Source organism: Seriola dumerili, unplaced genomic scaffold, assembly GCF_002260705.1.
Source record: "Seriola dumerili isolate Sdu_G_001 unplaced genomic scaffold, Sdu_1.0 BDQW01000104.1, whole genome shotgun sequence".
Taxonomy (NCBI): domain Eukaryota; kingdom Metazoa; phylum Chordata; class Actinopteri; order Carangiformes; family Carangidae; genus Seriola; species Seriola dumerili.
In genome coordinates this window covers 988,277-1,013,619 of record NW_019174359.1, presented here as the reverse complement: position 1 = coordinate 1,013,619, position 25,343 = coordinate 988,277, and the positions used below count along the sequence as shown (strand labels likewise).

At 41.8% G+C, this 25,343-nt stretch overlaps 1 protein-coding gene across 1 annotated transcript in view; it reads left to right on the top strand.

Moving 5' to 3' along the window:
- LOC111222592 (ras/Rap GTPase-activating protein SynGAP-like) overlaps window positions 1-25,343 on the top strand; it is a 96,901-nt gene that overhangs the window by 34,918 nt on the left and 36,640 nt on the right. The window contains exon 4 of the mRNA XM_022746385.1: window positions 20,959-21,443. Coding sequence (XP_022602106.1) covers window positions 20,959-21,443 — 485 coding nt within the window. The remainder of the gene's footprint in view (window positions 1-20,958; window positions 21,444-25,343) is intronic.

The window sequence follows — 25,343 nt, the reverse complement described above, 5'->3', positions numbered from 1 at the left end:
CGACTCGGCGTTGTTGGATTTGACAGTCACCTCTTCCACAGCACCTTTCACAGCAGCGGTTGATGATTAGCAAATGACTATGCAATAACTGGACAGGCAAACAGAAAAAGGAGAGCTGCAGAGATGTGTCTGTGTGGGTGGCTGGTGCACCATTGGCAGGTGGTAGTATTTTAAAGGTTATAAATGTGGGCTTTTATTTGGAAATGCTCTGATTTGAATCTTTCAGAATGACAGTGGAAAAATATGAAATTCAAAAATATGAAATAAACAGTGACTATTGTTGATGTGATCGTGAGGACGGCAGCTAAAACATTAACTGTTGTAGAAATACAGAAATACTGAAGCAGTATGTTGCTGTATAAATGTACACGACCTTCCCAGGTTAGTGGGCATATGCTGATCCTTCTTAAAGCTGACTCACTTATTAATGTCATTAGAATCAGCTGATGTGATACTGATCACCAATGAGTCCCTGTTCTTTAACCTTTTTACACAATCGTCTTGTGAAAGACCCTGTTAAAGCCACCGCTTCACACCATTTCATCAGACCCATTTTGTTGGACTCACTGCTTAACACTTACCACTAGTTACTGATTTCAAAAGTAATAGGTCATTAACTAGAAGCAGCAATTCATTACATGTTATTATATTCATTATAGAATCTTCAATTTTTACATCAAAAGTTAGGAAATGCATCCTTGTAAGCACTAATACTCTGGAGCAGTTTCTTCCCTTGCTCTTCTTTTTAAATAATCACAGTGCAAAATGAAAGATTGAAAGGTCAATTAATGTTGAACACAACCATGTTAACATGAACTGAAAAATACGAGGCCTGGACTTTCAGGCTTTGTGATAGTAAAACTGTTGTTGAATCTTTAGTGTTTCGTTTTTGCAGCCGCAAAACTAGATAACGAGCTGAAACAAAAAACACTTATGAGCTTCAGAAACATGTTTTCATTTAGAAACAAGACTGAGAGTATATCCGTGAACTATTAATGCCTCGTACCTCTGCTATGCCCCTTTGTTCCTCTGAGCAAGGCCTTCTAGTTGTACCTCACTCAAGACTGAAAACACATGGGGGACGGTGCATTTGCTGTCCTGGGCCCCAGTCTGACCTGACTCAGGGGGGGCAAAACTGTCTGGCGTGTTTTAAGTCAAAGCTGAAGACCTCAGTGTTATTGTGCTTGAGTTATTATGTGCCAAAGTCTTAAAACAGTCCATTCAGATATTGCTGAAACATTCAAAACCACAAGTTTCTAACTCGTGGCTCACTCTAGAGCAAAAGTCCAGAGTCATCAGGACTGATCCTCTGGACACTGTGGACATCTGTGCACATCTGCAGGGCCGTCTATCCAGCAGTTGTTGAGATATTTCAGTAAAAGCCAGAAACATTAACCTGCTGGTGGTTCTACAGGTAAAGTCAGGGGATCACCAAAGTCAGTAAAGTTCTCCCCCACCCATGAATGTCTGTACCAAATGTCATAGCAACCTATCAAATAATGATAGATATATTTCAGTCTGGACCAAAGTGGTGGACCGCTCCATCCTTAGATCCATGCTGTTGCCATGGCAGTTTCCTCAGCAGCAGTGTCATCTCTGCAAGACTAGACAGTAACAGGAAGTTCTCCTGTGGCAGAGTTTGGGCAGCCATGATGGATTGTGCAGTGAAAACACTGTCTAAATTACATTTATTAATTTGCCTGAAGCTTTTTTATGATCTTTTTTTCTCATCAGCAAATTTTAAAACCATTGTTCACGTGATTTGTAATAAATACTGTCCAGTTTCAATTGTGGCCTCATTGATCAGAGCCACTGCTTCTGGCCAGATAAAGGTTAAAAAGAAAAAAGAAATACCCATGTGAACATGCCAGCCCATCCCTCTCTGGACTGCTCTACACCTCATCATCAGCCTGCCTTGGCATTAGGCCCAGCCAGGTGGCAGCGTGTATGTCTAGTCCTATCCTCCTTGTTCAACCATCCATCATCCAGTCACAGAATACAAGACTTTCTCTGTGGCGCTTCTTACAATGCAACACTTGCCCCCCTCCCATCCTTCCATTTTCTCCTCCAGCTCTTCAGGGGTCTGGCTGTCACAGTGTGTTTCCCGTTACAACTCTTCTGGTTCCTTCCTCTGCTGTCAGCCCGAAACCTCCCGTTATCTATCCATCTGAAACATGGATCGTCACACAAGCTGGTGTCTGCTCAGTAGTGGTTCCACTGGAATTGGAGATGATGGCACTTGGTAAGGGTTGTGCTGACAGGCAGGAGGCGAGGGAGGTCTGGTAGACGTGACGGTGTGAGATCATTTCTTTCACAAGTCATATGACCTGTGGTGAAAGGAGTGGGGCTCTGGGAGTTGGGCTCTAGATTGTTGGTAGATGACTAATGGGGGTTGAAAGAATTTTTTTCTTGTGAAATAGACTTTATGCAGCCATTGTTTTCCTTAATAATTAAACGAGCAAAATAATCTAACAAATGAGAATACAAATCAACCTTCATCATGGCAGTCATTGATATGTGCATTGACTCTGCGTCAGGGAGTCATGACATGAGCAACTTTGAGCAGAAAGAGCAATAGACCTAAGGAATCTCTCCTTAAAACAAAATGTCAGTCTCCTATAAGGCTGTTGTGACTCAGTTAAACCCTGCTGTTACTGATTTCCTTTGGTCTGAATGGTGTGAAATTTTCATTGGAGAGAAGAAAGCGCCGCGCAGCGCTGATTCTACAGGGGGCAAATGGACTCGCAATTTTTACTAGAGAACCCCATTAACAAGATACTAAACCTTTGAACGTTGTCATAATCTAATACATAATTGAATTTCAGGTTTGAGTGCAGGGTCAGGTTCAGGAGAGCTCATATAGTTTCAGTTGAGGTGCAAAATGGGAGAAGACACCCAGCTGTATATTTTTACTCCTGTAAATTCCCATTTGAAAGTTTTCTTTTAATAAAAATCTCAGTGACCAACACTGAAGTCTCCTGGATAATCTAACGACAATGCAACTCACAGTGACTTCCAATCAGCAGAGACTCCAGAAAGTGACTGTTCCTGGCCAAAAATTATTTATGTACACACTGTTGTGCCTTTGACTTATTATTAAAGAACCACATATTTTTCAAACACAGTTGCTCATCATTTATATGGATGATTCATCCCTTCGTCTAAAGCCTTGAAAGTGCTCCAAACGCCAGTCACCTCAAATTGTCTACACGCAAAAAGGAGAGGGACTTGCAAGTGTTGCTTACACACTGATCACAAATGTTGGCAGTGTCACATTTCACATTAGATCGTCGGTTGCAAATAGCAGCTTATCCAGGGGACGCGAGTTTGGTGCTTGTTTGGATTAGGTGAATGTGTCAAAATTAACACGAGAGGAAATCATCTCATGTTGCAAATCACAGTTTGCATGTTTCAGATTCGAAGCAGACCCCTGGATGCCCAAAATAATTCCTTCCGCTTTACTACGCTATGTCTTGCTCAAGAACACTTCAGCCGGGTGGATGTCTGAGGGACAGGCTCTCTACTAAGGAATAAAATAAAGCATTGTGAGCCAGGCTTTTAATCTGCGAGCCTCACACTGCACTGTTTTACCATGCACACTGAGAACTACAACAGTATAACATGATATGATTAATGCATTATGGGACAGGTTGACTGTCTGAATTGCTTACTTATGGATTACATGAGTATGAATTTGTGCATGTACTGGAGCTGTATAAGCTTCCAAATTAGATGTGGGTTTTAAGCAGATTGCACATGTAGCAACTGAAAAGTGCTAGAAAGGGAGAGAAGGCTGCAGAGACTCACATAGCAACGCAGCAAAAGAAGAGGAAGAAGCGACGGATGAAAGGAGAGGACAGAGGGAGCAGGCGGAGGAGAGGAAAAGATTACTACCATAGTACATCAGGCTTAGCTTCACATCCTTAATGGTAACCATGGAAATAATTATAGAGCAGACAGACAGACTGTGTTACAGAGAGAGAGAGAGCTACATAGAATGAGAGAAAGGGAAAGAGACGAAAAGACAAGGGGAGAGGAGCAGAGAAAGAAAACTGTGGGGGGTAAAGTAGCTGAAATGTTTGTTTGAATCCCTGAACCCCGTCTCTGCAGTCTCTGATGACTGGGAACTATTTGTAGATGGCATGTGCAAGGATGTGGCGCAGGTTAAACCCACACAGTCAGTTTAACCACCTTCTTACAGTATCTGCAGAGTAGAGTTTATCATCCTTTCAGCCACAGATCAATTTCTTATAGGGCATCTGAGGTGGAGGGGGAAAAAAAAGCATGAATGAAGATCTCCTCCACCTACATTTCCACCTTTATATCTCAGCAGCGATAAGGGACTTCTGTGGTGAGGACAGCTACAGTAGCTACAGTGTCATAATACAATGGTTTAAAAAAAAAAAAAGTTGCTTCAAACTCACAGTTGTCATGGAAACAGATCTGAGATACCCTTTACCCCTCTGGAAGTGCTGATTGCTTGTCATTGCTGAAAGCCGAATCAATGGTGATGTCCTTAAGACTGAAATTAAAAAGTACTTGATGTCACTTGCATCAGTTATCTGGAGTCAGATACGGCCACACTGAGACGCAGAATTAAGCCTGGGAAAGATTTACATACTGTAACTGGATGTATTGGCTGGATTTCTGAGCGGGTGCATTTCTATGAGCGCACGAGACATTAGCAGGCTTGGTTAATAGAAATTAACGTTGTGATTTTAAAATTTTGTTTGGTCATGGTTTTGCCTGTGGGTGTGTAACAGCATGCAAGGGCAGGTGGTACACCGGCCGCTTTGTGGAGATGCTGTACTGTATATTGTGTGAGTAATAACATGCTTGCATGCTTCCCACACGTTTGCCCCTGGCTCTGAACTTCACAGTGCTGCGCGTGCATGTGTGCGTGTCAGCAGAAGGTGAAAGGGAAATAGAAAAAGAGCGAGAGGGAAAGGGGAAAGGAAGAGGAAGGAAGAGACGGGGGGGGGGGGGGGGGGGGGGGGGGTTGATGAGGCTTCTAAGAGGCTAAATCACTCCAGGTCCCGGTAGGGATCCAGCCAGCGCCCACCCCGTTTTAACACTCTCTACTACTCTCCCTCCTCTCTCTCTCCCTCTCTCTCTCTCTCTCTCTCTCGCCCGCGCTCTCTCTTCCTCTCTCTACTATTGGAAATACAGAGAGAGAGGGAGAGAGAGATTGAAGCGCAGGGCATCAGTGCACTGCTGCTCCCTCCTGAAACTGCTGCCGTCCACCTGTGCAGGATAATCTCCGTCCAAGCAGCAGACAGGAGACACTGCCGCGTCCATCGCTTGCGAGGCGGATTACTTGAGGATGACCCGCCGGTTGTGGGAAGGAAGACGATGGACTAAGTTGCCATTATTGCATCGTTTTTTTATCTTTTAGTGCTGCCTGTCAGCTGCTGGCACACGTTCAGTTTTTTTAGGCATTGCAGTTTTTCGGCTACTTTATTCTGTGGCGTTCGCTTGTTTCACCATCTGACTTCGTTTCCTCTCTCTTTCCACAACGGTCTGTGGTTGCTGGTGTTTGTCCACACATTTGCGCTTGCATTGGAGATGAAAGCTTCCGTCTGAATTCCCCCTGCTTGCTCGCTGGCTGCCCCGTCGGAGGGGTCCGAGCAGAGAGAAAAGGCGCAGATGCGAGCAGAGCGGAGCGCACATTGAGACCTATTGCGCACCGCACCGCTCCTTCACGCACACATGGGCACTGACGCGCACGCTCACACGCACGTGCAAACACATGGATGCACATTCAGACACGCAGCTCCTTTCCCTCTGCGTGCATACCTAGCTTTTGGTTGCAGTTAAACGCCAACGAGTTTTTGCTCCGGAGTCCAAAGCAGCGACCGTTTACCTTTCACCCATCCATCCTTGGCAAGTTCATTTTGACATGCACAAGGCGGACGTCCACTAAGGAAAGCATCGCAGAAACATTCCCATCTAAAAGATGAGAGAAATTGGCCTCAGCGGATCTTCCGTCGGTCACCGGAATTGCGAGTGCAGGGTCGGGGCGGAGGGCACCGGGGAGAGAGGACAGGGAGAGGCCGGGGAGGAGGAGCTCTCAGCCGGACTGCCCGCCGCGGAACAGCCGCTGCTGCCGGTGCTCAACAAGCAGGCTGCTGCTGCCCTGGGGAGGCGGGGGGAGGATGAACAGTGCCTCAGTGTGAAATTATAACACTCAGCTGGCTTTGGGAGTGTTTGTTTTTCTGTCGTTTTACCTCTCACTAATTAGTCTGAAGATGCGAGATAACGAACAGTGGCCTACTTAATAACTGTCATCCTGTACTCTCATCAGTGTGGCACTTTTGGGTCACCTTAAACGTAAATTAAGCACTTTGGAGAATTAAAGGCTTGTAGTTTTGCGAATTTACCTGTGCAGAACCCTTTGAAAGGACATCCTCCCACCTACAGGCCACTTACACCAGTTTAACTTTGTGCTGTAATGATTTTTCTTAATATCCTAATGTGTTTGTAGTTGATAAGTTGATAAGATTTACCCAAGGTAAAAATACTAATATTATTCCTATAATCTTTATATAGGGAGTTCTAGTGTGTCTGTGGTGCTCTGTAGTGAGTTTATGGTCACCAAATTGCACTTGATGGTATTTTGTATCTCTTAAATATTACTTGGCTATAATATTTCTTTAGAATATTATATATAAATATATAGTTTATAGTTTTCTGTGATATTTGTATAGTATTGTACTTAAATTTATAATAAGATCACTATAGTTCTTTTTCTATTTACTTACTAAGATATATCCGGATAGCTTGAAGGAGCCCTGTTTCCAGGAGCCTTTGGAAATGGAGACAGGTGATTTATCATTTATTCATATACCTATTTGTCTATGAAATATTTAAAGGTCATGAATTGATTTAAGGCCAATATTCATCTATTTGCAACATGGAAGTGTTTTGCTCTATTAGGCTTGGTATATTGGTCTTCTGTAGTGGAATCGATTTAACTGGCTTTGCTTTAGTTTGAGTCTGATTTGAACGCTGAGTATTTGAGCAATACTTCTCTGTCTGGAACTTGAACACAGCCTTATAAACCCACCAGAGGATGGTCATCTGCTTATCAGACAGTCAGACAAACGCATGTGTGTCATGACACTTGTTAGCAGGTGTCCCAACCCGTTCAGTTATTTATAGACACTAATATCACTGTGTGATTTTTGGGAGTATCGATTCAGAGCAAGCGTCGATGTTCGGTGGAATGTAACACAAACCACGGAGCTGCTGCAGCTTCAAACAGACAAGAGACGCAGTGGAGTACAGGCGGAAGTCAGCGAACGCATCTCCATTCCCACCGTGGGGTCACATAGACTGAAAACCCAGAGACACTGTCTCTAGAAGCCTGGACACAAAGCACAACAAGCCCCACCTGATCTAGGTAGGACATATTTGTCTTCTCAGTCGACTTCTGTTCTCCACAAATCCATGTGAATCCAACTCATTATATCATCTGATTCAGCTCAGTTAAAGAACTGTATCTGATGTGGTTACATATTACAGAAATACATATTATGTCTTCTAAAACTGCAGTTTTTAATTACAAGATTGAAAACAGATTAGTGTGAGTGTGTCTTTCATACCAACAGTCATGTTTTCTGAGTGGGCGTATCAATTTTAGCAAAGCCTGAGATCTAATTTTGGGAATCAATCCTTCACATTACTTTAAAATAAGACATAAAGAGCAGACTCAAAGTATGTTGGAAATGTAGTGCTAATCTTCTCTCTCTTCGCACTCATCTCTTGTGCGATGACATCACTTTTCTCTGTGTCTTTCTGTGGGTTTGCTGTCAAGAGCACAAATAGTCCAGCGCTTCCCATCTGCTGTTTTCTCACATGCAATGTAATGCTCAAGCAAAAACTCTGCAAAGAACAGTATTTATGTTGATCCTCTAATGCTGGACAGTTAAGTCGATAATTCTGAGTGTTAAACAACTCTTTCCCACACGTAAATAGATGGATAAATAAAGGACTTTGTAAATTCCACACCTGTCATGTGCCACTTTGCGCATTACTGAGTAGGTTGATGAGGTGAGAGAGCACAGTTTGGTTTTAGGTGCTGATGTCCCGACGCCCTTGTACATGTACAGTAAATAACGTGCTATGACAGCCATTAGCTTGTTAAATCAGATCAGACTGCACTCCCTTCTCTGTGCTGTAAAAATCAAATAATTCCCAAAGTGAACAGAGAAGCTTGATCCAAAATTAGACTTTTCATTTCTTTGCGTTAAAGCTGCAGTCGGTGCGTTTTGCAGAGAAGCAGAAAGACGCTCGCTCGCTCGCTCGCTCGCTCTCCCCTGCTTTCACTTCCCACTGAGGCAAAAGCAAATCGGCAGGCAGTTGATTGACAGGCTCTGGATGAAGCTCCCCTGCTCAAAAGTTTACCTCAGATGCTCAAGACGCAACATTAAGGACGACAGCAAATAGCAGAGAAATGGCACTAACAATATTACCCAGATTCTGGCATCATCGTACTCATTTCTCTTAACCTGCTATCAGAAATACTCCTTTCCCCCCGACTTAAACAAAATGTCAGTTTAAAAAGAAATCTACCTCTGACAGCTTTAGATAATTGTAGCAATAAAAATCTGTTGAGCTGCAGCATCATAGAAACACTCCAAAGAAACAGCAAAGGCAGAAAAAGAACTCCTTCTTCTACCAGTGGCTTGTGGATTCTGACATTCAGAAACCATTTTTGGGCGAATCGGCTTTGAGAACACAAAGGACGGCCCAGAATTTTGGTTATCAGCCAACTTGGCTCGTACTGTTCATGTAGAGAAGAGAAACTTGTGATCAGCAGTCAAAATGTATCATGATTGGACTGTTGGCTGGTGCTTCTTTCTGAATCTGTGTCGGGGGGGGGGGTTCAGTTCTCAGTTACAGTAACAGATTTTTTTGAAAGCCCCATCATTTAACTGTATATTTGAGTATTTGATTTTGTACTTTCTAGCTGTTGTGTAACATTCACACTGGAGATGATTTGACTTATTTATGTAACTGTGAGTTTATTTCTATTTTAGACTAGTCTTTTTTATATATAGTTTTCAGGCAGGGCTTGCAGCGTATTTTGTATATTTATAGGCAGTGCTGCAGCTATTATTTAATCAAAAGAAAGTTGATTATCAGTCACAGCTAATTAATCATTTAAAGGTATACCCCAGTAATTTAATATTGCACTCCTTAAAGTTGGCAAGGGGGTTTGAGAGACATGTTTTAAAAAGAGTAGTTAAAATCGAAGCAGCAGAGCAGAGAAGTCATGTCGTAGCAAAGTAGCCAAGCTTCTGTCTCTCATTCAGCATTTCTTTTATCAGCCTTTCTGAAACAATGAAAAATGTCTGACTTTCCATATACTGTAAGAAATTGGCATCTGCAAGCCGCCGGGATTTCATGAAGTCAAACAACAATTACTTTGTGAGCATACAAAAGATCTACAGCTCCCACAGAAGTTTACCAGCGAGGGTATTTGTTTTGTCCATATCTATAAAATTCACCAATAAGCTCTTCTAAAGTGATTTCTTTTTTAAACTTTCTACTTTCTACTAAAACTTTGTCGTCTCTGCTGTCTAAAAACTTCGACAGCATTTTATTCCTCTCTGTCCTTTGAGGTAATTGCAGCCCTTCGGCTCACCCATGACCCGCCTCTTCTGTCAAGCTGTGACATTTAACCTGTAATGGCCTAAGGCATATGGGAAATTATGTTTGTCAAATGCCACTGAAAACATTATTAAATTAACAATGATATTGGAGTAATTATTTAAAAATGCCATCTTTAACCAGACACTTGGAGTGGACCACACAACATACTGTCGAGGAGGGCTCTGGTCCAAGGCTGGAATTTTAGTTATTAGTGTTATTTCTGGAACAGAACCCCAAAAACCCTGGATCCTACATTTCCTATAATGCAATGCAATTAGACTCTGCCTGCCTGATAAACACCCGCATCTCTCGAACTCCACAAATACAGGTAGTAACACAGACTCTGTGCTAAGAATTTTAAATCTCAAGCAGAAACTAAGATTATTTTTTCATGGAGAAATCCACCATGGCCTCAGACTTGGGGGTGCTGACTCTCATCCCAGCTGCTTCACACTCAGCTGCAAACCCCCCACCCTGTCCATAAAAAAATCACAAACATGGTGGGTGACAAGGGACAACCCTGGCAGAGGCAAACACCAACCGGAAACATGCTTGACTTTGTGCCGAGAATACAAACTCAACTCTCATTCTGGGTATATAAGGAGTGGATGGCTTGTAATAATAGCCCCAGTACCCCAAAACTCCCACAGCGCAGTACCCCTGTAGTGTCAATCTGTGATTGATTTTGTGATATGACGACAAAATCGATTACCAATGTTAGTCCAAGGGTGCTCTGGTACCAAGTACACTTATGAACCGCCCTATGCTTGAACGTGGTGTTTGCTGCCACCAATACGTGACAAACGCCGCTCACGTTCACGTCACTCCTCCAGGTTTTTCCATCATTGCCCATGTGAGCATTGAGGTCCCCCAAGGGGAATATAGAGTCCCCCAGGTGGTACCCTTTCCAGGACCCCGCCCAGAGACTCCAAGAAGGCCGGACAGTCCAAAAAAGTCAGAGCTTTACTCTCAGCTACTTGCAGTCGCATAGAGGCGACCTTCATGTTCCCTGGAGAGGTCTGGCTCAGTGGCTTATGTGAGTCTGGCTTCAGAAGGTGGAAAATTTACTGTTTTCAGCTTCTTGAATATGAGGATTTGCAGTTTTTCTCTGTTTTATATGACTGTAAATTTGCAGGTGTTTTGGTTGTGGACTGTTGGTCTGACAAAAATATCAATTTGAGGATTTCACTTTGTGCTCTGGGAAGTTGTGATGGGCATTTTTCATATATATTTTACAGACTAAATGATGACGCAATTGTTGAAATAACTGACAGATAGTTGCAGCTTTATTAACACGATTCACCATCAAAAGCCCTTCACGTTAAGTAATACAGCAGCTCAGTAAATGGATCCAGCTCAGTCAACTATGAATCACATGTATCACTCATGAAAACATACTGTTGCTGTTTGTACACTGTCCATTCGTAATTTGTTCAGAAAGCAGATTAGACTTTGACGGAGAGGTCAAGGTTTACAGAGAAACGCTGCCGTGTGTATGAAGGATTGAAACCTCGCACTTAGTCTGTGTTTAACAGCAGCTCTGTGCAGGTGTCGCTCCACATCTACACACATTCAACAGCCACTGCAGAGACTCATGAGCTCAGCGAGTGACCAAGACTTGTCCAGATAAATTAATACCACTGTGGATGTAGCTACTGCAGGGAATGAGACCCCAACCCCCCTGCAGCGCTAGTGCCTTGCTTTAAATGCTTGCCTCTAGATGACAACAGATATACATGACATTATGTAATAAGAGTCCCAGATGTAGCTGCTGCATTGTACTTTAAACACAGGAGAGACTGCCTTGCATTTGTAGTCACAGTTCATGGATCAAAAGCAAACAGGGAGCCAACCAGTATTCTATCATAACAAAGGCAAACATACAAAAAGCCCTGAGCGTTTCAGCGCTATTAAGACACCCACTCCCTCTCCAGCCTCCATCTCTGCCTCTTGTGCTCCCTCCCTCCCTCTCTCCATCCAACTCCCCCCTCCTCAGTGCAACTCCCCCTCTCCCTCCCTCTCCTGTTACCACTCCCCCAGATGCATTTCCTCCATTTCACTCTCTTCCTTTTTTACCTCTCTCCAGATCTCTCTTTTTGTCGTCCTGACTTCACTCCGTATAGTCTTGCTCTTGCGCTGTCCCTACTACTCCTACGCAAACACTTACCCACTACCCCCCCCATCCTCCTCCTCCTCCTCTTTCCACACACTCACACACACACACACACACACACACACACACATACACATACTGTTCCTTTTTTTTTTTTTTTTTTAAACCAACCTCTTACTCATGTGTGTCTACATCCCTCCCTCCCACTCTTTTAACTCTGTCTCTCTCTCAGTTCTCTCAGAGGGTCTAAGCTGGAAGCGATTGCCACCCACACGTTCCCTCTTCAGCTTTCAGCTTGACATCAGATTTACATTCACAATGAACAAGCGCAGCATTTCACATGTTGCCTAGCACATGGCTATACACACAAACATGTGAACACACGAACTGGTTGTTAACACACGTGAGCACACGTGCCTGTTGCGTACTGTGCTGTAATGAGCGTGAGATGTAATGTCTTGTTCTGTGTGTGTGCATGCTGAGCTTGTGCAGAAATGACTAGTCAATTTACTGAGTAGTCGACTGACAGGAGAGTAATACAGTTAATCATTTGTCATTTTTAACGAAGATGAAAAACGGACACTGAGCAGGTGCTGCTCCTGTCTGTTTTGTGTGATTGTAAATTGAATATTTGTGACTGTTGGTGACAAAACTAGCAATTTAAAAACGACACCTTGGGATCAGAAAAACTGTGATGAGCATTTGTTACTATTTTTTAACGAGTTCAGTTGCCGTCGTATACCGACTCCATATGTATTTCTGATGTGACTTTCAGACTCTCCATTAATAGCTGGTATTTAAGAAATAGTCCAACAATTTGGTACATACACTTATTTGCTTAGATCCAAACATCAGCACCACTTTCCATGCTCCATTCTTTAATGAACAGCGATTCACCCATCCACCCAGCACTTCTGTGCAGCATTTTCATTATTTGCCCCTAACTTCACCATGGCAAGAAGACTCCAGGAAGTCACTGCGCTGTTTGCAGAGAAATAGTTCCAGCACCTAACCCCCTGTTAAACCACAAATTTTTATATTTCTATTTGTGTACAGAGTAAAGAAATATCCACTCAGCTTATGTTTAAACATCACCTATCTCCTCCTCATGCAAACCTAGAGAAATGCTACAGACGACACCCCTTCCTCTGGAAAGAAAAAATAAGTTGCACATGAACAAACCAAAATTGAATGGATATTTTGTAATTTTGTCAATGCGTAGTATTTCTTAACTCTCACACAACCAACTCTGTAACTTTCAAAGTTGTCAGTTACTCATTGCAGTCCAGATGTGAACTTGTCATCATCCAGAAACAGCCATGAAGAGTTTTTTCATTCAGTTATGGGAACTTTTAAGGGCGCTATGTTGAGTTAAAATTTTTCACAGAACTTGGACACTAATTTTGGTTTTGGACACAGTAATCTGAGTCGTCTGGTTTATTCCACAAGATTTGGCAAGTTTTGTTTTTTTTTTTACAGCATTAATTGGCAAGCACCTGGCCATCCCTCCAAAAGCCAGAGAAACATTTTAACACCGTGATAGTAAGAATAAGCTACTTGAGCAACGTTATTTCAGCACATGGATGATTTATTAACCAGCTAAATAAAAGAGACAAGCACATCTACCTTCAGCGTGACCCCAGCCAGACTGAATCACAACCTCCCATGACATGATAATGCCTCAGCCTGGCTGCATTTTTCAAGTCTGCTTTTCAAGCCTTTACATCATCTCTAAACAGTAGTTACATAATTGGATTTTAAAATAGGTACAACAAATGAATCACAACAGATCTCCAGATGTCTTCACACTTTCTGTTTCAATGCTGCTCATAATCAGACTCATTAGCACATCATGTCAGTCATCCGCAGTGATCCCAAGACTAATGAAGCTTTTAAATGATTTACTGTGATCTATCAAGTGCCTTTGTGGCTGCTTAACACATTCCTTTGCTCGGTGTGTAGGGGTTTGTGTTTGTGTGTATGCACTGCTACAGCCCATACAATAGCCCAATGTGTGCACTAAATTCCCAATTGCCTCCTCTATTCTGAGCTTTTGTTGTATAGTGTTGTATTTTTGAAGCTAAAATGTAAGGTACTTCAGGAAAAATAAATAAATAAATGTTGCCATGGCAACGAAACACAGAGCCTTTCGTTGGGATCAAACAGAGACTGAGTGAGAAATAGATTTAAATGGACCTATCCAGACTTTTCCGTTCCAGACTGATGCTTTTGTTAACACTTTAATAAAAGGAATGTTTAATGGCTTCGATTAATTTGGAAGGCCATTAAAGTGAGATGGAGGTGTTAAAAAAAAAAGACAATGACCATGACTCCTCTCTTGGTCTTAATTTGTCGCTGCTCAGTAGCCCCAGCTAACCCCACCCATCTCACATCTTTCTATAAAGACAGCAGATCGGACGATCTATACACTGATTCTGAATGAGTCTTTGCACACGCTGCCGCCCACATTTCTCCACTCTGTGCATGTTAAGTGAAAAAGGGGGCAGGTACAGTGTATTATGTTTTAGAAGTGAATTTTGGTCTGTATTCAAGTTGAAGAGTACCATTTTCCAAAATGAGAAATCTGCTCTCGGCGCCTACTCTTACCAAATGATAGATAATGCAGCATGTGGAGTTAATCCAGGTGCATTTTAAAAATATAGGAAATATCCAAACCACGAATTCTGGGCTCAAATCTTATCCAAAGGCTTTGTGCAAGTCACTTTCCCGTCTGTTTCTATTTCAGTTTTTTAAAGGTGAAAAGTGACAATAGTCTTTAAAATGAGCAGGAGGTAAGTTAATGGCAAGGTCACAGACAATTTGTGATTGAAGCCACTTTCTGTCTGAAGTATTTTATTGTTGAAGAGGAGAAAGTCATGTAACCGTCAGAGAGTATTCAACATGAGTAAAAGGGTGATGGTCAACCCTGGGACTGAGTGTTGTTGTCAGTTCATCTATCAAGAAGGAAGTAATGATAATATGGGAAGAACCCGTTACATTTTCATCTTACATTCCTTTTAGGATGCCTATAGGGACTATAGATGAAAAATAGCCTTTTAGCTTATTTAAATGAATAAATAATATACAAATTACTTTGAGTAGCAAGCATTGCAGCCTGTTAAAACAGGCTAACAGTGAAATATATGTTTCTACAGCAAGCTAGCACTACATATAAATAATTACATTTATTACTAGTGCAGGATTCATGGTTAAATGGAGCAAGGAGCAGGACTTTTACACCAGCTACTTGATCCCTCTCTAAGCCATTGTGTTGCAGACCTATGTGCCTTTAAATATTCATCATTATATTGTATACTGTAAGTAAACAGTAATCTGCCCTCTGTGGCCAGTCCAAGAATTACAATAAAGGGATTAGTGTGGCCCATTCAGATTTCTTCCCCCATGTTGGGTAAATACAGAAGAATCAGATTAAAAGCAGACAGTGTGTTCACCCTGGGAAAGTCTAGAAATATGATGTTTTGGAGGTCAAATAGCATTTAAATCCCGACACCGCTGCAGAGTCTCTTTGGAGATTAACAAAGTAAACTCTTACATGGCGCGGGGGATTCCTGCTCAGCAATTTCCGAATGAAATATAATGTGAACACAAAATGCTGCAAGTGGCTCTTTATAAACATAATGCTGAGTAAGACTGTTTTCTCTGGTTACAGATCACTTGATAATTCAACAATCTACTGTAACGCTTTTTCCTAAAACCTTCAACTTATTCGATCCATCTATTTATCACAACATAGCAGCCCTGGTAACAGAACTTCTTATTTCTGCATGGCTTTTTGTATCATTTTCATGTGACTAAAAAAGAATCGAGTTGACTCTTAGCGGGGAATTTAGGCTGAATATTTTGTCATGTGCTCGTGGCTCCTACTTTTTCTTTCTTTTTATAAATACTCAACATTATTATGGACGGTTTTGCTTCAGTTCAACTTATCTACGATAATAAGAAATATATCATGCACTGCTGCACAGTTACAGTACAGTCCAGCACACCTGCAGAACAGCCGCCCCACTTCTTTTTAAAAGACGGATGAAGTAACACGTTACAAAGTTATAAATCCGTTACTTCAGCACCACGGACAGCGTAATGCTTTTATCAATACACCGCACAGTTAGGCTGTGGGCTGGAGAGGGAGGATGGCAGGTTAACAACAGTCCACTGCATTTTTGCTACTTGCTGTGGTCGCCTATCTTCAAGGCTACAAAACACAACAAGTTTAGAGTCTCTGATCATCATCTGTGATGTGAAAATATCAGATTTCCGCAATATCAAAGAAATAAAAAGTATGCGTTCTGACCAAAGATCAGTAATAAAACCCTAGTGCACGCATGGCTGCTGACAGCGCTGTCAGCTGAGCAGCAGAGGAAGTGAGGCTAGCGTGTGGTTTTAATAGTTGCTTAGCTGACTTTGCTAACATTCAGCATCATTACTGAGAGAGTCAGAGCAATTAAAAGAAATGAGTCATGCTGCTTTGTGTCACACTGCCCTTCTATCATCCCTCTATGTCCTCTACAATTAGTTTTGCAGTTTGAGGAGTGGATTTTGAGAAGCTTGCTGTTATCCTGCATTGCTCTGTGGATAATGACAGTGACCTAATGACGTGGATAATGATGCAGCTAAAAGAAGACGTTTATGGTTAGTGATATCACATCAGATAAACTTTGAAATAAAAAAAAGTAAGTGTTTTCATAGTGCACACTGTCTGTACTTTTGAGGGAAAACAACAACAGCTGCAACTAACTACAGCAGACAAAGACTTGGTTGATTTCCAACAGAAATCAAGACTCCTGCTCCAATGAATCCCTCCATTGGAGGATGTAATAAAACACGTGCTTTCTCTGAATGTTACAACTCCAAATTGGCAACAAATGAACCAACTGTTTTTTTTTTGTTTTTTTTTAAATCTCCCTAAGGGTTAGGATAGTACACCAACTTACACCACTGCTTGTTTTTCTCATTTCACCGTCTATGGCTAAGCCCACAGAAATGGCCCAAATTTTTAGTTTTCTTACGGTAAGACTGATAATAACAATGATAATAATGATAATAATTATAATAAACTCTATTTGTATAGCACCTTTCATACAAGAAATGTAGCACAAAGTGCTTTACAATGACTGATGCCATTTGAATCTTAAATCACCATTCTCTCCTTGGCACAATCTGCTCCTCCAGGGGAGACTAATTAGTTTGGGAAACAAATTCTGAAGTGGATCTTGATATCACTGTTCTGAAGCCTATTAATTGAGATGGCTGCAGTTATGATGCATACATAATGATGGAATAACCTCCAGCCGTACAGGGCATCACCCAAGGTAATTGCCGTCAATTAACACTTCTTGCAGAGTAGCAAAACACCTAAGAAACTGTGAGCATTACTGTGAACTAGCGACAGCAGCCACATAGAAATCTCCTTAAGTTCATGAACCAAAACTCATTGAGTATCTCTAAACTAGAGAAGAGCAATTCCTGGAACAATTTAGCCAATCAGTAACTTCAAATTCTTGAAAATGCAGCAGGTACCAAACTATAATCTTCTTTAATTTTGTGCCAGTCATCCAGTTTTTTCAAATAGAAAAGTTTGCCATTATGCAACGCTCTTACAAAACAGTTTTGAAGAGATCAAAATTAACAGACTTTTCATACAATTACAATCAACTGTCAAACATTCTCTTGACACCTTTTATCAGAGCTAGATCTTGAGTTTCCACCTCTCCTGTGATTTGTCAGCAACCTTTTCATGTAAGATCCCTCCTTTCTCAGATTTAATTTAGAAGACTCCTCCACCAGTCAGTCATCCAGCCTACAGACTTTCATCTGGTATTTTTTTGTAGCTGTGGATTTGGGCAAAGAGACACTGGCATAGTTTGATGTCTCGGCAGAGTGACAAACACCTTCGTGGTCATCTCTTTTCCTCCTCACATGGTTTGGAGAAAATGTTAGGATTGCAGACAGAGAGATGCAGGCTCGCAGTGAAAGGATTGTCGTTTGGACAGGTAAATGAAAGGGAGTGGAAGGAGAAGGGCAATGAGGATAAAAGAGGAATACAGATAAAGGTAAGTATGGAGAAAATGTAGGGTTCTAGGTGCCACACATATGTGAAGGAAAGGGAACGAGAGGACAGTATGAAAACAAGAAGAGGGTGCAAGGAGGAGAAAGAAAATTAGAGAGAGAGGAGAGAGATCAGGGGATGAAGGGAGGTAGAGGGATAAATGCCCTGTTTGAATTATGTAAAATAGCTGTGTGGGAGGGAGAGGAGAGGTGTGTGTGTGTCTGAGTATTAGTGTGACTGTGTGACAGAAGAGGCTGAGAGAGGGAGAGAGCAAAGGAAAGAGCAGAGATAGATAACGTGAAGAGTCAGAGTGAGATAGGCTGAAATACTGGAAACAAGAAGAGGTCAAGACATAGTATAATGTTGGATTGTGTGAGGTCAACGTGCAAAAATTGATGAGTTGATAGTTGAAAACTGTTGTAGAACCGCTTTTAACAACTTCTTTCAATGGGAAGTAGCTAAAGCTTGCTGGAAACGGTGCTAAATGTCGCTAGATGATGTAATACACCAATAAGCATATTCATGACATCATCGTGGCGTATTTGCATTCTGCCAAGCATCAGCTGTTTTCAGCTCTTTATCTGTTTGTTTCTCTCCTGCTCTTTGTGCTCACATGTACAGTGGTTTGATAAACCAAATTACCAATAAAGTTGTTCTTATTTACACATTTTTCTGTTTGTGCTGTCAGACAACGGAACAAGTATGAAATGGTGACTGACACGGCCCATTAAGACTACATGTTAACCAGCAGTCACTTTCCAGGTCGCTGCTCTGCTGCTGAAATCCTGATTTTATCACTGCATTATTTTTATGATTCCTTAACTTGGTTCATGACCAAATACCTGTAAAACTACATTTTAATGAGCTTCAACTGTACTTTGTGTTTAGTGCTAATTAGCAAGTTTTAGCATGCTAACACACTAACTAAGATGATGAACATGGTAAACGTCACACCTAATAAACATCAGCATGTTAGCATTGTCATTATGAGCATCTTAGCATGCTGATGTTAGCATTTAGCTCACAGCATGGCTGTAGACTGAGTGAATTATAAGCACCTGTGTGGTGTACTGAAAAGGGTCAGAAAGTTGAGTGTGAAATGCGGGGGGGGGGGGGGGTGTGGAATTTTTATAGTAGTATATAGTGTACTCAGTGTACTCAGTCTGACTGTACACTTACAGTACATGCTCTCCCTCATGAAAACCCAGATGATAGCCAAGATTCTGTGCTGATAATCAATATCTTCATATCTGGCAGCTCTTGTGGTGAGAGTTCATCCCTCACAGTGTCTTCCACAAAGCTTTCCACAGAAAGGGATTAAAAAAAAAAGCAGCAGAAATAGTATTTAAACCAAATTGTGATATGAAACCTGGCTGCCCAAAAGTATGCAGTTATTTTAGTTTTAAAGCCCCCAACCTCGACACTCTCTTCCTGTCTCTATTCATTGGCGTACTGCTATTAAGGTGAAGAATAAACTGGCATAGTATTATTGATCAACTAAACTAAATACATAAAATGTGTCAATATGATTTGATTGTAGGTTTTGCTAACCTAATTGCACAGTTCTGTCTCCATGGAGGTTCGGTTAGAGAACAATGTCCAATGTCATTAAATTCAACAAATACACACATGCAGCTTTGTTGAATGATGATTTTACACACCAAAGTCAGTTTACAGGTCTTTGGGGGGAACTATTGCATATGTAGAAAAGTTGTATGCAAGCTTTTTCTGGCTCCAGAAATAGCTGTGTGTGGGGCTGAAGACTACTACTCTGAAAATGAGAAATATCTGTGGGTGTGGAGTTAGAAAGAAGTCAGCTTACCAGACCTCTGTAGCCCACTACTCATCTCTGCTTGAGGCTTGTGACTCGAGGCTACATTATCTGCTACTAGAATAACACACACTGACCAAACTGTTGGGTGTCATGTTGCACTGTGGGTAATGTAGGTGTCAGATTTTGATAAGGAAGAAGAATGTGTGAAATAAAAGACAATAATCTCCAATTCTGCTGTTAAAAAAGCAGATTACTCGCAAAAATCTCAAGTCACATAGTAACTAAATAAAGCATCAGTAATCTATGGTCTTAGTTGAGGAACTGAAGACAGTTTATGTGATCTATCAGGTCTTGCAGTTTCTATATTGTAAGATCAAGTCAGAGGTGTGTTTACTGGCCAAATCATTCATTGATTTATACACGCTCAGTGAGATTTGTAACTTTACTCTGTTGAACCTGAAAGTCTTTTTCATCACACAATGCATGTACAGGAATTTGCCATGAGAACACAGGTGCAGAAACAGACATAGTTACTGATATTTTACAGATTTTGAAGCATTTGGTGGAAGGATGAAGTGATGGGGAAGTGGCTGACCGAAAAGAGGCACGCGCATTCAACTTTTACTCTGACTTTTGGTGTAATATGTTGGTGCAGCAGTAGGTAAACAGGCTGACCAGGTTGACCAGGCCTCCTCTGATTTGTTTCCTGTTCTCTAACTATACATTTGCACTCTCTTGTTCATCCATCAAGCGTAGGACAGGAGTTTATTCCCTTACCGGCCAATTCAGTGCATTAGGCACCGAGTTGCCGACGGAAGTCAATAAGTACTTTGTTTGTTTAATGTTCACTCCTCTCTATCCATGCATCTCTCAGTCCCGCCCACCCCCCCACCCCCCCCAACATGCAGACTGTTAACACTCGCCTCATCTGATGTCCAGACAGAAAATCCATCTCTTCAATAGGCTCTCGCCCACTGTGTCAATCCCCTCCCCTCCAGGGATGAAGGTGTGTTTGAGTTTATGTACATGTGTAGCAGTAGAAGCAGCGGCAGTGCTGGTGGATGGGTGTGACCCTGTATGGTTTTATTTCTGCCTTTGTCACCTTTGACCTCTATCTAGATCTCACATTCTTTCACTCCTCTCTTTCATTCCTTCAGGCATATTGTCAATAACATCTCCCATTGCTTTTTATTTCCACAATGGCCCCGTCTTTCTCTCTCCACGTCCTCTCGCTCTACCAGTGTAAACGGTTGCAGTTTTTGATCCTGTCCTCATTTTACCTTTGATGTTTCCCTTCCACCGATGTGTAATAGTGTCTTACCTGTCGACTTCTTCTCTTTCTCTCAGATCATCGCGCCAGGCGGAAGAGCATAGCCACCGGGAAGCAGCCCAGCATGGAGGTCCCTCCCACTGCCCCCCTTCAACCCTTCCGACAATCCGTGAGTAACCCTCCCTGTTCCCGGCCTCGCTCGCTACCTCCGTCCCTCTCGCTGTCCCTCCTCCCTCCTCCCGCCCTGGGCCCGCCCCACACCTGTGGCCGCCGGGCCAGCGGCACCCCGCCTCACCCTTTCCCCCTCTCCCTGGCCGTCTCCCCTTCCTTCGCCTTGTGCCAGCAGCAGCACCAGCAGCAGCAAAAGGGCTCGAAGAAAGGGCCCGGCACGCCTCCCTTGCCCCACTCGCTGCCCCTCTCCCCCTCCCTGTCCTTCACCCTGCCCCACTCGCCTGCCGCCTCCTCCTCCCCCCCCTTCTCGTACTGGGGCGGAGACTGGAGGGCTGCCGGTTCGAGTCCAGTGGCGGGAGGAACGTTTATTGCACCACTGCCCCCTGTTGAGGTATGTGACACAAACATAGCTGAAGCAGAGACACTGGCTACGTTTACATGTACCACAAATATTCATATAACCAGCATTTGGTTACAGGTGTGAACACCTTGCCAGAGTGAAGAGGCCTGTATATATAGCGTAGTGTGGAAACGTAGGAACAACTCACACCTTTCAGTTCAGGTCTCTGAAGTCTGTGTGCTACATGTTAAAGGGCCATACCACTGCGTTTGCAAGTTTTCACAACCTAACAACAAACTCACGGTTTTCAAATGTTTAATTTTGTGGATTATTTTTCCTACCTTTATGGCAGTCATCGATCTCCATTAATTTCCCAACAGTATCAATTAGTGGACTCTTGAAACGCGCTTGAATTGTGTGATGGAACACATTAATCTGCATGAATGTTTCTCAAAGTTACCTCATCATTGTGTGGTAATGCAGTTTAAGTGCAGATTTATTTTAATATGCTGCTCTGCGTGTAGTTAATTTGTTTGTTTGCAGAATTTAAGTACCATCATAAAGGACATAGAATAATAGAACTTCATGAATATGCGAGGGAGGCAAATTCTCCCCAACACACATGCAAAAAAACTCTCACATTCAATCAAGTGTAAGCATAAACATCAAGCAGACAGCACAAAACAAACAGGACAATCAGAGCAGAAAAGAGATTGGAAAAATTTACATAAAGACTAAAAAGCAAAAGAAAAAAAAATAGATAAACGAAGGATGATGCCTATAATTTTCCATTGTCATGCTGAAAACCCACTTTTAAAGATTGTTCTTCAAGTGACGTATTTATTATTTCATGGTGTTGTAAAGCACTTTGTAAGTCTACTATATACAACAGGGTTTCCACAAGAAAAACCAGGACCGAAAAAAATAGAAGACTTGAAAACTGCTGAAGCCAGATGATCCATTAGAGTAAATGTGAAGCTTCAGTTTGGTTTGGTCAGAGTTTTTCGTCTTTCATCATTATTTCATAGTGGCTGAGAAGAGTGTTTTCATATCAATATTTCAGCTTCTCTGATCGGATAGGATGAGCAAGCCTGAAGCAGAAGGGCGGAGTGTCACAGTGTAAATGTAGACTGCAGACAATACTTTTCAGCAGACGTAGACAGGCTTCGTGATTTCCTCGCATCTTACTGTCAAACACCTGACACATTGTGGAAGAAATAGACATCTTAAGAAAGAGTCCCAAGACTGCAGCCAATCATGTTAGAGTCTTACCTGCTAGCAGTGATGTTAACTGTTTATGGGAGAGTTTTGATCCCTGACTTTAGTCTTTAAGGCAATGCCTCCTCTCAGGCAAAAGAAGTGTTCCCTTAAAACGGCACCGAGCCTGAGGAAAAGCACTTTCTCACAGACAAACTTCACGTGCTGTCATTCCATAAACCCCAACCTACTTAGAGGGATCCCTGACATGGATGAGTACAGTTAAAACACCAGAAGCTAGCTAATCAGGCGCACACAACTACAGATGTGACCTGAGCACACCAAGGCACTTTACGTGAAAAAGCTGTGATGCACCACGCAGTTACGAGTTAGTTGTCGATCGGTCGGGTGGATAAAATGTTTGAGTAAACGTAGCAGCACTAAAATCTAAAAATACTCCCTTACAAGTAAAAATCCTCCATTAAAAATGTCACTAAAGTAAAATATGTCAGGAGGATATTATCAGTAAAATGCACTTAGATCATCACAAATAAGAATACCCACAATCCAGGAAACGGGCCACTATTATACCTTGTATCATAGGTTGCAAAACTGAGAAGTTCCAGTTTACTCTCTCACGGTCTAAGGTCACGTCTTCACATGTCTCGTTTTGTCCGACCGAGAGACAAATAGTGAAATACAGTGTATTCAGTTTACGTTAATGAATGGTGAAGAAAAGCATCAAATCCTCATATTTAAGAAGCTGGAACCAGCAAATGTTGATGGATTAATGTGTAAAAAAAAAAAAAAAAACATTTTACTGTTGTAGTTGTTGTTGTAGAAAAAAGTACGTTCCTCTACATTATAGTGGAGTATAAAGTATAAAGTAGTATGAAATACTCAAGTAAAGTGCAGAGCATGTGCTGCTCAATGCCACCACAGTGTACTCAGCTACCAAGACTCCACTACACCCCTGGTCATTTTGAGCTTTTACATGAGCTCAGACGTTCATTTTCAGCCAAGTTTGACAATTAGTGTTTTAAAAAATTACCGTCTAGTTACACACGTCCAGTAAATGTGCACAGCAGCAAATTGAGCCGAAACACTGAATGACACCAGTGATCTCCTTTTTTGTTCATGCAAACGTAGCCACTGGAGATGAAGTTGATGCTCCCCCCGTCTCACTGTTAACCCACTTCATTGTGGTTTATTGTGATTCAGGCTTTTCTCTCTCTCTCTCTCTCTCTCTCTCTCTCTCTCTCTCTCTCTCTCTCTCTCTCTCTCTGTATTGAATACTTTTACTTCTTGAGACTTAAAGTGTCAGACGGAGCGGCAAATCAAATCAGATTTAGTCATGCAGGCTATTAGCTTGGAACCAGCAGATGGAGCCAAGTCTTTAGTCATATCCTCAAGACAGGCTTCAAAGCCATTTGACTCATGCCAGATGACGAGGTGTCATTTCCCTGCAGTCATTCTCCCACTGAATAATGCTGTTATGCTATAGGTACATAAATGATATTACTGTGAGCCTTCAGGATGCACCTGAAAGCTGAATGGGTGAAGCTTCTTGAGGGCAGGAAAATCATTAAGTGATATTTCATGCATGTTTTGCACTCAAGTTACTTTCACAGTGAACATTGTAAAGTTTTAAGGTTTGCAAACGTAAGAATGTCATTGTTTTAAAATGTTATTTGTGGAATGAAAACCCTTTCATTTAGGCAGGAAATATCAAGGGCTGCAACTAACAATTATTTTCATTATTAATTAATCTGCAGATCATATTGTTGATTAACTGATTAATCGATTGGTCTATGAAAATGTCAAGAATTGTGATAAATGCCAGGCACAGTTTCGCAGAGCCCAAGGTGATGTCATTGCATTGCTTTTTTTTTTTACATGAGCAACAATCCAAAACCCAAAGATGTTCAATTTGCAATACGGTCAAACAGAATATTATTGATAGAAAACAACTAATCGATTAATTGAAATATCACATTTTTTTTGGTGTAGTTTCACTTTTTCCAAAGATTTTTTTAGAAGGTAAGACGTTATTTTAATTATTTATCGTGATACAAAGTAGAATACATTTCTTTAAAGAAGTGGAATAAGAAAATATCCCACCTCTTTCAAAATCAAAATGCTATCATCATTAACTTAACAAAAATGCCTTTTTGAATTGATCAGTGTGCAGGGCTCTGTAGTAAGAACTGGTCACACTTACGGGTGTAAGTCTGTCCAACCAGGTTCTTGGAGGCGGGATGGTCCTGCAAAGCGAAGGTCTTGTCTCAGTACCCACACTTGCATGTTCACGCACTGCCAGGTAGAAGATGAGCGTGTCCCACTTTAGAAAAATGAACACACAATACACTTAACCTGCATTTAATGCACACTTTTCCCGGTACCACTTTGAAGTGGTGTTCAGAGCTAAGCGTATCCCACAATTCACCACGGTCTACTGCTCCGTAGCAGTCCCGTTGTTGGCGGTAGTGCGCCTGTACGTTTGTTTTAGAAACATGTCGGATGCAGAATTTACAATAATCATGTCCAGACACAAAGTGACGGCAGAACCTCCACAGATGGTTTTCACTTAATATTACCAACCGGTTCAAAATGAGCTTGATGAGAATGATATGGAAAATCTGATACTGTCAAGATAAATATTGAATATCATATCCTTTTATCAAAGATTTATAGAAATATGCATCATTAACAGTGGCATCAAACAGAAACCGTTCAAAATAACGTGCTTCTAAA